The sequence below is a fragment of the Erpetoichthys calabaricus genome, chromosome 11 (assembly GCF_900747795.2).
Source record: "Erpetoichthys calabaricus chromosome 11, fErpCal1.3, whole genome shotgun sequence".
NCBI lineage: Eukaryota > Metazoa > Chordata > Cladistia > Polypteriformes > Polypteridae > Erpetoichthys > Erpetoichthys calabaricus.
Genome location: NC_041404.2, coordinates 34,295,734 through 34,311,841, shown reverse-complemented (window position 1 = coordinate 34,311,841; position 16,108 = coordinate 34,295,734). Strand labels below are relative to the sequence as shown.

The window sequence follows — 16,108 nt, the reverse complement described above, 5'->3', positions numbered from 1 at the left end:
CTGGTCTTTGCCTAGATGTTCAATGACACACTGTAGTCTTGTTCTAATGTTCCTTTCTGGACAACAAATGCTTTTTCCTGGGACACCTTTATTGTTGGTCAAACTTGTGCAGTCCCTTTCTGGTTCTAAATGTCTACTCTTTGACACCAATTTTTGCAGGAATTACCTGAAGATCCCTATGATTAAATCGTGGACTTCCTGGAGACTTCAGACGAGATTGCCAGCTCTTGGGCTGAATTTGCTGTTGGGCTGAATTAGCAGTCATTTGAAACCTATAAAACTTGTAGATGATTTTCCTTATAATAAAATGATTGATTTCAGATAATTTGGTGCACCTTTTCAATTCCTTTGCCAGACTCATAGGCATCCACACCCTTCATTCTAATGGCCTTTCGATCTTGGCATGATGACGCCACATACATCAATAGCAAAGAGAACACCAGATCTTCAATATGTGCAGTTTAAATAATACAGTCAGGTCCACCTGCATTTTCCCTAAGGAAGTTCTAATCATTGACACCTAATCTGGAACACGTAATTCCAGTTTTATTGATTTGAAGTGGTGATAAATGTAGTGGCATCCATGTGACGGCATAACATTTTTGTTAATTTAGGTTATGAGAATGAACACTGTTTGCATGCAGATCTAATGTTTATCTGTTCAGATATGTTCAAATAGCCAACAATTTAAATGGGGTGTCGTTACTTTTTCACATTCTGTATGTTAAAAGGAGCCCAGATTTTGACTATTATTTGTCTCTATGGATTCCGGATGATAATGACCTTGCTGAAAAGTGCTTTTTTATAATGGGTGGTTTATGAAGAGAATAAGACCCTGCACACAATTCTTTCAAATTGCTCCTTTCACTCAAACATCTCAGAATACTTCAACTGGCTTTTCAAATCATCTTTTATTCAGCTTTTACCTAAAGTGAATTCTTTCTAATTACTCTATCATTCCTAACTCCCTTAGTTGCGTCAGGTCTCTGAATGGTGATTTAATTCTTTTGCCTTACAGCTTCAGTGAAACCTTTCACAGCACAGAAAAGCTCAATCACACATTAGGCTTCTGTCTGAAGGATAATTACATTTTTCTAGCCATTAACATTATGAACAGCAAAAGCATGTGCCATTTTTAATGTGATTATAAATTTGTTGCAGAGATCACGTTACCCGTGGGCACAGTCTCTACATTTTGCAGTTAGCAACCGTGCATTACTGGTTGTCCATTTGCTTCTAGAAATGCCAGACTCACAATTTCTGCTAAAATGTGCACAACATTTTTTAAGCAGACAATCATATGTTAATTTAACAAGCAAGGTAAGCATAAAATGCCAAGGAACTTCACACATGGCACAAATTTAATTGGACTCCACTTGGTGATAACTTTCACAAAGTGCTTTGCACACATTATGCGGTACCCACGATGTGTGTTGATGTGTGCTAGCTGAAGCTCAGGCAGTGATGGATAGATGTGATTTAAAATTTTTGTCTTTCTATCTGTCTGCCATATCTACAGTGTCTATAAAAAGTATTCACCCCTTAGAAGTTTTCATGAGGGGGTACCCAAAAATAACCGGAATTGAAAACAAAAATTGTTTTAATAATTTTTATTTACTGAAACTTTAGTCTCCTTCAAAGTACTCTCCATGTGAATGAATGCACTTGTCCCAACAGTTTTCCCACTGGTGGAAACATTTTTGGAATTGCTGAAGAGGAACGTTGTCCAGTGCCTGCAGCGATTTTTCTTTGACTTCCTCCACGGTACAAAAATACTTTCCTTTGAGTTATTTTTTCATATGTGGGAATGAGAAAAAGTCGCACGGAACAAGATCCGGCAAGTAGGGAGAGTGCCAAGAACTCCAAGACACATCTTGTCAATAGTCCGACGACAACCTTCGTAAATCCATCCATCCATTTTCCAACCCGCTGAATCCAAACAAAAATACTTCCCTTTGAGTTATTTTTTCATATGTGGGAACCAGAAAAAAATCGCACGGAGCAAGATCTGGCGAGTAGGGAGGGTGCCAAGAACTCCAAGACACACAAGACACATCTCGTCAATAGTCCGATGACAACCTTCGTAAATTGCATTGCGAACTTTTTCAACATTTTCGTCATTCCCAATTGTGGATGGTCGGCCAGATCTTGGTTGGTCTTCAAGTGACATTTCCCTTCATTTAAAACATGAAAACCACAACAGTGTCTATAAAAAATATTCACCCCTTAGAAGTTTTCACGAGGGGGTACCCAAATATAACTGGAATTGAAAAAAATATTGTTTTAATAATTTTTATTTACTGAAACTTTAGTCTCCTTCAAAGTACTCTCCATGTGAATGAATACACTTGTCCCAACTGTTTTCCCACTGGTGGAAACATTTTTGGAATTGCTGAAGAGGAACATTGTCCAGTGCCTGCAGCGATTTTTCTTTGACTTCCTCTACGGTACAAAAATACTTTCCTTTGAGTTATTTTTTCATATGTGGGAATGAGAAAAAGTCACACGGAACAAGATCCGGCAAGTAGGGAGAGTGCCAAAAACTCCAAGACACATCTTGTCAATAGTCCGACGACAACCTTCGTAAATCCATCCATCCATTTTCCAACCCGCTGAATCCAAACACAGGGTGACGGGGGTCTGCTGGAGCCAATCCCAGCCAACACAGGGCACAAGGCAGGAACCAATCCCGGGCAGGGTGCCAACCCACCGCAGACCTTTGTAAATTGCATTGCAAACTTTTTCAATATTTTTGTCATTCCTAATTGTGGAAGGTCTTGGTTAGTCTTCAAGTGACATTTCCCTTCGTTTAAAACACGAAAACCACTCGTAAACCTGTGTTTTACTTAAAGCTTCATCTTTAAAAGCAGTTTCAAGCATCACTACAGTTTCGGCAGCTGTTTTTTTCCCTAAGAGAAAACAAAATTTAACGCAGACTCTGTGTTCTTTACGATCACCCATCACAAAAATCGCAAAACACGCTTAATAAGCACCAGGACACAGAAAAACAAAAACCGACACAGAATGCCGTAGGAACAACACTGAGCAACGCCACTTGGCTGACTGCCATAGAATACTATAAGTGTCAACAACACATCTTACCAAAGGCACGCGTAAAAGTTTTGTGCATGGCTGCTACAGCTCTGTGATATCACAATGGCTTTGCAAAGCATCATAGGGCTCTTGGATAAAAGCAGCAAATTTCATCGGAAATATTCGGTGAACAAGGTTACTGGAGAATACAGCATATCCACTGTGAAAACGACTATACCACATACACAGCAGGCATTTAAGCATACAAGTTACATGTACATTTAGCAGCATGTAAGCATACAAGTTATTTATAAAATCTTTTATCTTTCTTTTGCTCTTACAGCTGTAAGCATTTGCACTCACCTAACATTACAGCATTCTGTCCACTGATGGCAGGACGTGCTGTTGCAGCTAGTTAGATTTCTTATTTGAAAGTATTGTTTCTTTTGCAATAGAAAGATAGAAAATGAAATAAATAAATATACTCAGTGTGTAGAAAAATGATAGTCATTAAAAGATGTATACCGGGAAGTGCAAAAATGATCATCTTTTCCAGCACAGGTGTTAAAGAAGAAATGTCAGTGTGCACCTGATCTTCTTTAATGATCAAGTCGTTCTTCTTGTATTTATCTTTTGTTTAAAACCCAAGTCTCTGATTTTCAGGTCCTCATAAAGTTCTACATCCTCATGTCTTGTGTGCACATTAGGCTGCCGTCCCATGTGTACATTGTCCCCACTGAACAGTGCCTTAGTAGGGCAGATAATGTATTTATGTGAGTGGATGGATATTCACAATAAAAAAGATAAAACCAATACCTTAGCTCTGCAGCTCGGTGTGCCAGACGGGTCTAAGCCTCGTCCTCAAGAGATGGCATTCTTATACTTTATCATGGCAGCTTTGCCTGAAATTTGCCATTTCAGGCAAGGGGAATTGGACAATAGATACTCTCCTCAATTAGAATAAAGCTCATCCCTCATTAGAAGCTTTATTGATTCAGACAAGGAATTTAAGACATAGAAGGAAAAAGATAAGTACAGAAATAAACACTCAAATCTATAAAACCCAAATGTCTCTACATTTTCTAGAAATGTATTTTGAAAAATGATTCAGTATATACAGTACTATTATTAAACCTAAATTCATTAAATCAGAAGCATTGAGATAGCAAATATTCAACGTTTTGAATTTTTTTCTCTTCAGTTCCCAGCATCCACCACTTTGAAATGAAATAGTCCAATTTGCAGTAGGCCAACACCTCTAAAGCCTTTTACACACAGCCCACGGTGTCTTCCACTTTTAATTACAAGAAGGATTTTAGTCACCCAAGTAATTCTGCCAATTAAATAAATGAGAAGAACATTTAAATTGTTTTAGATTATTCTCATGTAGGGAACCGCAGAGGGCGGCTAGCAGAGCAGAAGGTGACGTCAGTCTGTGCAAGAGGAGAGCATCTCTTTAGAAAATGACTGCTGGGAATCTGGGCAGTAGTGTGGCACTATGCAGATATGTAAAGTGATGCCATAACTGAGCTGACATGCCAACTGAGAGCTTTCACTTAAAGAGCTATTTTTGTGGCAACTCTCTGAACCCATAATAAGACGTTTACAACAAAATGGTGAGTCATTAACAAAATAAGCAAAATTGCAACTTAATTCACACTTGAATATGCATACATACATATATAGACTCTCAAGCCGACTTAATCCAATTCAGTTTTACCAGAAGTCATAGCCTATGCCAGCAGTATTGGGCACAAGACAGAAACCATCCCAGTCCTTCACAGGGCAGCTCACTCATACACACACCCACAATTACACTCAAGTCAGTTAAAAATGACCAATCAGCCTAACATGCCACTTAAGAACTGTTAATGGAGTTAATCGATTATATATATATATATATAGCTTCAAGTATTAATTGTAAAGGAAGGGATAATGACAGACAAAACATAAAGTAAAATGGAATACAAAATATAAGCAAAGCCCAGCAGCATCTTTGGAACTATCTCAGTGGTTGCTGAGAAGTCATCTGTCTTGTTGTCTGAATTGTTTTTGCTACTTGCTCACCTCAAAAGAACAGCAAAGCACTCCTTCACTCATCTCCCTTCTTTCGATCGCTCGACCACGAGTTATTTTTTTCCTTGTCAGGAGAGCCCTTATCGTAATTCACTTCCAACTATAGACTCAAAGATCCTAATTGTGAGTTATTTTTTAAAGCTCTGCCAGAGTCGGAAGCTGTCTTACTTTTGTTGCAAGGATGACAGGCTAGACCTCCACCTATAATGCCCTGGTGTTCTTTTACAGTGAAACTTTAGATTCTCTTAAAGAGCAGCTCTTTAGTTGCTCTGAAAGAGCCGCATCCACGCTGTCCACAGTCACAACAGAAAAGCAAAAAGGAATGAACACCCATCAAAATTACCCAAAAACCCAGATCTAGACTTCACTGGTCTGTGTAGTAACCAGCTTCATCTTCACCTCACCACAGACAGCCTGGCACCAAATTCAAAATATAGGCCCAAAATACTTTAAATGAGCAAAAAAAAAATACTCTTAAAGGGAGAGGATATCCAAAAACTTCTGACTTAAAAGGACAAAAAACAACATAATCTTAAAATTCAAAGAAATGATTGCATTAACAAAAGAAGGACAAAATGGCAACACAATGGAAAAACAAGTCAAACATCCATCCATCCATTATCCAACCTGCTATGTCCTAACTACAGGGTCACGGGGGTCTGCTGGAGCCAATCCCAGCCAACACAGGGTGCAAGGCAGGAAACAAACCCCGGGCAGGGTGCCAGCCCACCGCAAGGCGTGCGCACACACACACACACACCAAGCACACACTAGGGACAATTTAGAATCACCAATGCACCTAACCTGCATGTCTTTGGACTGTGGGAGAAAGCTGGAGTACCCGGAGGAAACCCATGCAGACACGGGGAGAACATGCAAACTCCACGCAGGGAGGATCCGGGAAGCGAACTCGGGTCTCCTAACTGCGAGGCATGCCTTTTATAAAACAGCTACACTGCAATCCTTTTTTGATTATCTTTGGTTGCTTTTTCAGTATTATGAATTTCTTATGTTTTTTTTGCATATTATAATGGTGAAGGTATAAAAAAATAAAGACAGTTTTTCAGTCCTTGCTGCCAGAAACTCATACTTGGAGAATAAAAAAACAAAGAGTGCAGGGTCTAAAGGGTAAACCTAAGAGCTTCTGGAAGTAAAGGATGCCAGATTTGCACAATGCACCTAACCCGCATGTCTTTGGACTGTGGGAGAAAGCTGGAGTACCCGGAGGAAACCCATGCAGACACGGGGAGAACATGCAAACTCCACGCAGGGAGGATCCGGGAAGCGAACTCGGGTCTCCTAACTGCGAGGTAGCAGTGCTACCACTGCGCCACCGTGCCACCTATATATATATATATATATATATATATATATATATATATATATATATATATATATATATATATATATATATATATATATATATATATATATATATATATATATATATATATATAATCAAAATCATAACTAGAAGCATTATTCAGGAATAAATGAAGCCAATAGATTTCTTAAGATAAAAAAACGGAAAAGAGATAAAAGTCTACTCAGATATCCTCTAGGCCGAAAAAAAAACCCTGACAAAGGCAGGCAAAATCCACAACCAGAAACATCCAAGAAAAGTACTTCGAGATAACTTGCAATCCATTACCAACAACACACAATGACATTCTGAGGAACCATTTCCTCGATCTGAATATAAAGACTGAGGGAGGCCCCTCAACAGTGAAGTCACAGTGATCTGTCTGTTGGGGATCCACCCATAAAACACATGGAATGTTGTCAGGACTCACATATTATTCTGTCATCGACTGACTCAAAGAAACAGTAAGGTTTTAAGAGTAAGGTTTGGGAGAATGACAGGTAGTCAAATAACTCACCAAGTTCACAACCTAAAGTCTAGCCTACATCTTTTGTCAAGTTCAAAACAGTAATCAAAATTGAAAGGCATTTGTCAGAAGGAGAAGTCAGATGCACCACAAATACTCCACTCAAAGTAGTTCATGATCTAGTTTTATCTAAATCTCAGATAATGTGTAATTAGATGGGTTGACCTTTATGCCATCATTTTTGATGATGTAACAAGCGGTGTGCATCCAAACACCTCTAGATAAGTTCTCCAGGAAATATACTGACACAAAGAACAGTGCCCAATGGTATTGCTATAAGACTCAAAAATATTTAAACTTGTATATAGAAAAATTCTTAAAAAAAAAAACTGCTGTCATATTTGAATTTCTTTAGGTGAAAAGCTCCAGACTAGTCATGTACTGCATCATAAAAAAATCAGGAATTCCTCTAAAAATAAAAGTAAACACTCAATCAAAACACATTGTAATATTTGTGTGTCAGAGGATCACCTTCCACTCTTCCAGGACATGAGGGGGCACTGTGGCTGATGACACAATCTCTTTTTCCACCCACAGCTCCAAGAAGATGCCCAATGAGGGCAACTGATTCCACCCCTTCTGGTCCAAGGACTATAAGACAGAGATGCTCCCAGAAGGTGGTGTCGCCAAATGGAGCTCCTACATAACTTGACTGCTCTACCAGAATAATCTACCCTATTTCTGAGGCTCTACAGCCTGCTTATTGTTCTTGTTTGCCCCATCATGCATTGTTTATTTTGATTTGCTGACACAGATATTATAGACAAAAACTAAGCACACATCTAAGCCAGAAAATACTAATAAAAAGGAGTTTCTGAAATCGTAGTAAAGTGAATCTAAAAGAACACCTTTGGAATGTGGTAAATTGGGAAATTCACAACATGAATGTACAGCTGAAAAACTTGAAAAACTTGCGTGACGCAATCATGTCAACATGGACCAGAATCAAAGGAATGTTTCCAACACCTTGTGGCATCCATGCCAGGAAGAATGTTTTGAGAGCATATGGAGGCCCTAACCAGCATTAGTAAAATGGTCCTAAGAATATGCTGACACAGCAAGACAATCTGCATATGTGAGATGCTGGTCTAAGATTGGCCATTATTTTTCTTTTTTATATATATCTTGCCAACTGTTTTGACTTTCTCATCTGTTCTTATGTCTGATTTAATGTAAAAGCTTACACATAGAAATTCTCCTTCATTTGATGGGCACAATTCTTATTATTATATTCTCTCACTAGGAACTGGCAGATAAGAGCCACTTTTTTTCTTTCATGGCTTTACTATTGTTAAAAAATAGCATGGATCCATTCTAGGGACAATAATATACTTAAAACAAACCCATAATGGGTAATACGTAAGCAACTGACCGGCGGTGGCTCCTGTGGATGGGCTTTTATTCCAGAACTGCTTTTTCCTTCCAGTGCCTTTGTTATGATTACATTGCTAGCTGCGGAGCACCAATTATCCATTTAGGCTGCTAGGATAATGAATTGCTACTTTATAATTCCAGGTTATGCAACATGCTCAATTTTATATCGGTGACAATAATCTGCCTTGCGAAATGAACAAAGCCCTGCTATACTGACTACTTCATAATAAAGCACAAGGTAGATGTCTTTTTTATATAGCTTGTCAAGTTTGTGACAGAGCCAGCAAATTGAGTAGACGCGTGTCCTGAGTCACTTAAACCGCTTTCAATATACTATAGTGCTGGGCGTCACAGCATTTTGGAATATGGAATTCTGTAATATATAAAATTTCATTGTTTGAAATCCAAACTAGCAGACTTTCTGACTATTTTAGTCATAAAATTGCTTTCATATGTGAAGAAAACAGGAGGCCTAATGAGCCGGGAATTAAGAGCTGGACTGTGACAAGATGGTTGGCAGACAAAAAGGCTTCTGTGGAGAACACTGGCCTACGTATTAACAGAATGACCTTTCCTGAAAAAAAATGCGTGCTTGCAAAACACAGACTCAGCATTTAAATACTTGACATTTGTGTTTTTCAAACTTGAATATAACTGCAATATAGGAGTGAACTGTCTGATTAGCTGTTAGCCACCACACTTCTATAATTTAAACCTTTTTATTAAGCTTTTTGGGTAACAAGCCAGTAAAATTATATATCATGTCATTGATTTCTAATAATTTCAATTTTTATACATCATATATTCTCAGTTCCATCTCTGAAAGAAGTTTAAAAAAGGAAAATAATTAGGCTGAGAATTAATTCCAAAACAGGACACAACTCATTAATCCAACTAGTGTGCTAAATGCAAGTTAAAGCTTTCTCCCATGGAGTTCCGTGCCATTTGTAATAATGTACATAAAATGAAAGAATGGGAAGGGGTGTGGGCTACAAACCAATGGGCAAAGATTTTAGACCCAGGAGCCCAATCCAACACTGGACCTCTCGGGTTCTAAAGAAAATAATATGTACCCACAGATAACTTAAGAGTGACAGGTTTAGAAGACTGAGCTGCCCAAAACTGATTTCCAAACAAGGAGGAGTAAAATTTGTGAACCATGAAATTATTGTGGGAGATAATGGGTTCATGCGGTGGGTTGGCACCCTGCCCAGGATTGTTTCCTGCCTCGTGCCCTGTGTTGGTTGGGATTGGCTCCAGCAGACCCCCATGACCCTGTGTTCGGATTCAGCGGGTTAGAGAATGGATGGATGGATAATGGGTTCAGGATCTATCTGAATATTGTCCAGTTTGTGAATGCATGACAATGCCTCAGCCTTACCATTGTTTTTTCATGAACAATAAGAAATTACAAAATTAAATGCTAGGGAAAGGTGATTGTCTAGCTCATCCAGTGTTTATTTATTGAGCAAACTTTAAAAAGTGAAATCTTTTGGTCCATATAAATTACAAAAGGACATTTTGCTCCCACAAACCAATGTGTTTGTTCTTCTAATGTTACTTTTATGTAAAAAGTTCACAAATTCCCTGCATCGTAATTGCTTTCAATAAGGAATGGTTTCTTTGAAAAGAATGCACATGAATGTCTAAGGTTCTTATTCGAATATTTCTGTGATAAAATGGCCTCAACACCAATTCTAGACACAGCCGATTTTAAAATAAATTAGTGTCTTCATCTGACAATTTTAGAGCTTAGGGATTGCTTTCTACATTTAATTATTACAATTCTCAGAGATGCGATTTTCAGTATGTTGTATTTCTTTACTTTTCGTACGCTTGTGTATGCTTTGAAGTTCATTATTTTTTGTTTTGTTTCCATAGATGACCCAGGAACAATACACACATAGAAACAATGTCCAGAGTTCTGAAGCACCGCACGTATATAAAGTGGGAATTTATGGCTGGCGGAAACGCTGTCTCTACTTTTTTGTCCTTCTGCTGATGGTCCTAATCCTGGTCAACCTTGCTTTGACAATCTGGATCCTGAAGGTCATGAATTTCACAATCGTAAGTAATACTTAAAACATGTCAAAACTGTTGCTTGATAAACCAACTTTGGTAAATGATATTTGACAGCACATTGTGTTGTGTTTAAATATTTCAGTAATAAAGACCTAAAGTACTATACATGGTAACCATCAGTAGCATTTGAGTCTGTATACTCTTCTTCTCCTCAGCAAATTCAACCATAAATTTTCTTAATGCACGCAAGGTTCTGGGGATACCAGAGTATAGCTGAGCTACATTAGGTGTAAAGGAAGAGTCAGCTCTGGATGGGACACCAGCACATTGTGTGGCTGTTTAATCATGGAATGGCCTGGTGCTGGTCCTATCCTTATCTTTGGATTTGGATTCTGTGTAGACTTTAAACTTTTGACTCTCGTTCTATTAAACTCACACTTACCAGCCTGTCATGGAGATGCAGCTGCAGTCTACAGCTCCACTTTTGTTCACCATCAGCATGAGCTAGGGTTGACTGTGTCTGTGGTTTAAAAATTCCTCCTTTATCTTATATCGAGACCTCAGGTCTAGGTTTTCCAAGTTTATTAGAAAGAGTTCAAAGTAAGAAGAAAAGCAGTTATCAAATTTCAAACTTTTATTCACTCAACATAGGATATCATTTTCTAAAGTAAGATTCTTAATATGTCTTAAGGAAAAACAAAGTAAAATATGTGAGGCAACCAACCTAGATGGATAGCAGCAAATCTTTGGATGGAACTGATGGAATAAGAGAGACCTAGGGCAGCTGGAGAGCCCTATATTTGTCCTTTCTTACTTGTACCCCTTGGCCCAATGCAACGTCATAGTTTAGCAACCTACTTTCCTCTCATGTGCAGGTCTTGTTCCCTTAAACCATTTCTAGCTAGGCACAACCTATGTATTTGCACCTTCTACCACAGTCCTGGGAAGAGCATCTAATTTATCTTTGCATACCCAAACCTGTGGTTAATGTCACTATTCAGATGACATTAAGTTCTTCTTTTTGCTGGTTCTGACTTGTTATGTTGTAATCAAAGCAAGTAAGAAAGTCCTAATTGTACATTAACTAAAAAGTTATAGTGCAAAGTTTTTTGTCTAAACTTTAAAGTTTTTCTCTAGTACTTGCTTTATCTATATTTTGATACTGAGAGCCTTTTAATAGCGAAAAGGGTGTGAGGCATCCTAAAAGCTCCACCATCCAGGCCAGGCCAGCCTGCCTAGAGTAGGCCTCACCCCAGGGAATCTGACTTCCCACCTCCATAGTGTGGATTCAGCTTACTCAGCCCCAAAATGAGAAACTGGCCTTCACAGTTCCAAGCGATCTTCTTAATGTCCAAATATGTACAACATATTGTACACACTACAATGCCCTTCTACGAAAAGGAGCCATAAAATATTTGGCTGGGAAGGATTAATCGCAGAGTAGAATATTTATAAATGAAAATATTTATTGTATAAATGCAAGAAGCACAAAAGTGGCAAAAAATGTAAACAAAAATGCAAAAAAAAAATTTTGTATAAAAGGCAGCCCAGAGTAAACAAGTCCCAATACACAATTCAAATGACCGTATCCACGAAACAGAAGCAAAAATTCAGAAATGAGAAGAATCAATTCTTATGAAGAAGTGTATTAAATGACACGACAATGAGCCACTGGAGGGTCCACTCTTTACTTCCACATTATATGGGCAGAGAGAGGTCCTTCAGTGGTGATATCAGGGTGTCCCTGCCTCTTGGGGTTCCACCTACAAAATACAGTGTACATAAGAGAACAACTCATTACATATAAGTAGTAAATAATTTTTAAAAATTAACATAAAATATGAAATTAAAATAAACACATGAAAAATAATACATGAAAATAAAGAAAGAACACACAGAATAGCAAAATAAACAGAAGCCACAGAGCACATCTAGCTGGAATTGTTATAATCTTTGGAAATTAAAAATTTTTAGTATAGCTCCTATGGGAAATTTTAATGAATTATGTATGGAAAATGGGGTTTTGATACATGAAGAACCTGGATTTAAAGTCAGTTTTGTTGTATCCTACTTTGTTAAAAAGATCATAATTTGTTTATGTTTTATTGCAATGGACATCACCATTTAAGGCTATTGTTGTGACCATCGCCATGGAAATCCTTCCCAGAATTCCCTGGGGTGCACTTGTTTGTGACGTCATCTGGGAGATAGTTTAAAGATCATCCTCGGCAATTCTTGTGTATCCAAGCTTGACAGATTACTTTAAGATTGCAACTGAACAAAAAAAACTTCATTTTCTTGACTTTCTAGCGAACAGATCTTTTGCTTTTTTGACCCTGAATTTTTAATGTTGGTTTTGGTTTGATTGGATATATAATTTATTAATCTCGAAGGGGAAATGATCTTTTCACCAGATTTATGGGGGTTAGAGTGCAGGGTCAGCTGTTATACAGTGTCCCTAGAGCAATTTTCTGGTTAAGAGCCTTGCTCAAGGGCCCAATAGAGTAGGTGGTTTCATTGACTTCGACAGAAGATCTGTTAGGCTTTGAGTACGCATCTCCCAGACAGTTATCATTTATTTTTCTATTACCGTCTCTAACTAGTTAGAATATCAGTAAAGCAGCCTTGATGGTATGATATATGATAGGAAATATAATAAACAATAGTCCAAAGGTTCATCCTCAAGTCCAAGATTCCATTCTTATTACAGTGGCCCACTTTAAATACATTCACACACATTTAAAGTGGGCTAAATCGGAGTCACCTATCAACAGAACTTGATGTTCTGCTTAGTTGGAAATCAGAAAATATGTCTGACTTCTTTTTAGGAAGGACCAGGAGATTGTAAGGCCAAAACAACAGTCGGAGGAATAGCTGGGGTCAAAACCATAAATCAAAACAAAAGTGAAAGTTAGCTAAGCCCAATACAGAAATCAAAACTCAAGGTAGAAAAGTACATGCAAAAAGTCATTTGCCACGAACACTCTCTGATTAAACTAACAACTAACACCACAAATATTTGTTTGTTTTGAAAATATAAAGTTTTACAAGCTAAGAGGAACACAAAGTCTCCTTATTGATTTCCTGGAAATGATGCCATAATGTGCAACTTGCTGGCATCGTGTGATAGCAATGGGGATGTGTTCCTATCCAAAAAATGACTGCCAAAAACAATGTACAGAATAGCAGCAGTTACAATAAACAAAATGCTTTCCAAGGTTATAAATAAAATAATGAAATGATATGACAGTAATAAATAATATCAAAAAATTCCCATACTTACAAAATTAAAAACAAAATGGAAAAATCTCCAAAAATTGTAACACCTGAAACACATGATAAGCAGACTGGAGAAAGCCATTGTGAACATGTGGAACATGCGCAGACTTCACATAGACGGTTACGAGGCTTTCAACTAGAAGCATGCTGTAGGTTTAGTACATCTCCCAACTGTGAAAAAAGTACAATTTCAACTCAGAAATGTCAGAGAATGCCTGAAGGAAGCACACAAGACAGTATGGAAATGTGAGGCCATGCCTCCTGGAAGCGCCAGGTCAGGGGGTGCACAACAAGCTGTTTGGAAGTAGGTATGCAAAAAATGTTTTTGGGCACCATAACATTGTACCTCAGTTAGTGGAGTACTTATGGCCATCCAACTTTGAAAAAAAACTAATGTAATTTTGTCTGCCACGATATCCACCATGAAGACAGAGTGCTGTACTTTCATCCGCCATGGTAAACTTGGGACAACGAGACTATTTATGGGCCCCACTGCAATGGGCAACCCATTATTTGTGTCTCTGCATTTGGTGCTGCTTTCATAATCATGTGGATTCAGAGCCTATCCGGTAGCATGCCACTGGTATTTTGGTGAGATCTCACACAGCTTTTAAAACATGAATTTTTGGACTTTGCTTAGCAGTTTGCTAAAGAATATTGCCTAAAGCTCTCTGATACAAGGAATTTGGGAGTAAAAGAATGTCTCTACGCTATTAAAAATCTTTTTGTTGCTGCTTTGTGGTGTTTAACATTCTAAAACACTAATACAGCTGAATGTGCAGTATGGCATACAGTAGCTCATAATTTCACTACAGGTTTATTCTCTAATTATATTACCAATTTTTAAAAACATTTGTAAATGATTTTATTTCTTCTAAGCTAATTATATTAGATATTACAAAATTTTCAATTGTTTTCCGTCTTAAGAGCCAGAACCCTGCAGACCATCAGAGTCATAAAACTGCTGCACACCGTGTTCTCATGCTGGGGGAAAAATTGAAAGCACAGTGGCACTGGGGATAGCAATGGGCAGTCATTGGAAGCCACAGTATGTTAAACAGGAGCTTTGCACAGAAATTGCCATATTTTGTATGAAAGTTCCAGAATAAGTAGTTATTATAGGGGAAGCCATGCTATGTAGGTACAAGGCAGTCTATTGGTGCTCGAATGTGTTTCTTATCCTCAGATACATTTGCCACCTCCATGGCTTTACTTGCTAGTTAATTTTCAAAAAGATTATACTGTTGTAATTATTATGGAAAGACTGTTGATTGGTCAAACTCTCTGCTCACTGTGTTAAATATATGTTGTTTTTTTCCCTGTGAGTTATGGCCTTGTGATGATTTATACTGCATATTGGATTTTCATTGTGTATTATATTTTAGCGTGAACTGGCCTTGAGTTGTGCTATTATAGCCTTTTCAATGAGTTTCAATGCTCTTTATACATCAGAGTACATAATTTTCGTTGAAATAGTAGTTGACAGTTCCTGATTCCAGTAATCTACACTATGTGTGTTGACATACAATAAGTCATTCTTGCAATTTGCTGATACTACTCATTCATTCATCCTTCACTCATTCATTTCCCATGGCTGGGTCATGGGAGTACCAGTCTTACCAGTGAGACCCATATGTCCTTTTCTGCAGCCACTCTTGCCAACTCATACTGCGGGATCCCAAGATATTCCTAGGCCATCTGGGAGATATAATCCTCCCAGTGAGCCCTGTGTCTTCCCCAGGGTCACTTCTCAGTTGGTTATGCCCATTAAACCTCCACAGGGAGATGTATTGGAGGCATCCATATCAGATGCTTGAACCACTGGAATTGGCTCCTCTTGACGTGGAGGGTCTACTCTGAGCCTCTCCTAAATGCCTGCGCTTCTCTAAGGGAGAGACAAACCATCTTATGGAGAAAGCTCATTTCAGCCACATGTACCCCCGATCTCATTCTTTCGGTCATTACCCAAAGCTCATGACTGTAGGTGAGGGTAGGGACAGAGATCAACGGTAAATTGATAGCTTCACCTTCAGCCTCAGCTCCCTTTTCACCTTTACAGATAAGTATAGCAACCACATACCTGCACTTGCCGCCCCAATCCATCTGTCGATCTCACCATCCCTTTTCCTCTCACTTGTGAACAAGACCTCAAGGTACTTAAACTCCACCACCTGAGGCAGTAAGTCACCTCTCACTCAGAGAGGACAGTCCACCTTTTTCCTAGTGAGGACCATGATCTCAGATTTGGAGGTCCAGATCCCCATACCTGCTGCTTCACACTCGGTCATAAACTGTTCCAATGCATGCTGGAGTTCATAGCCCAATGAAGCCAGCAGGACCACATCATCTGCATAAAGCAGTTACACAATTCTAAGACCACCAAACGGGACCATGTCCCCTACCCAGTTGTGCTTTGATATCCTGTCCATGAAAAT

At 38.4% G+C, this 16,108-nt stretch overlaps 1 protein-coding gene across 2 annotated transcripts in view; it reads left to right on the top strand.

Annotated features, from left to right (window-relative positions):
- Positions 1 to 16,108, top strand: part of sgcd (sarcoglycan, delta (dystrophin-associated glycoprotein)) — a 904,731-nt gene that overhangs the window by 583,655 nt on the left and 304,968 nt on the right. For both annotated transcript variants that reach the window (XM_051933847.1, XM_028814479.2), the window contains one exon: positions 10,254 to 10,439. In XM_051933847.1, coding sequence (XP_051789807.1) covers positions 10,254 to 10,439 — 186 coding nt within the window. The remainder of the gene's footprint in view (positions 1 to 10,253; positions 10,440 to 16,108) is intronic.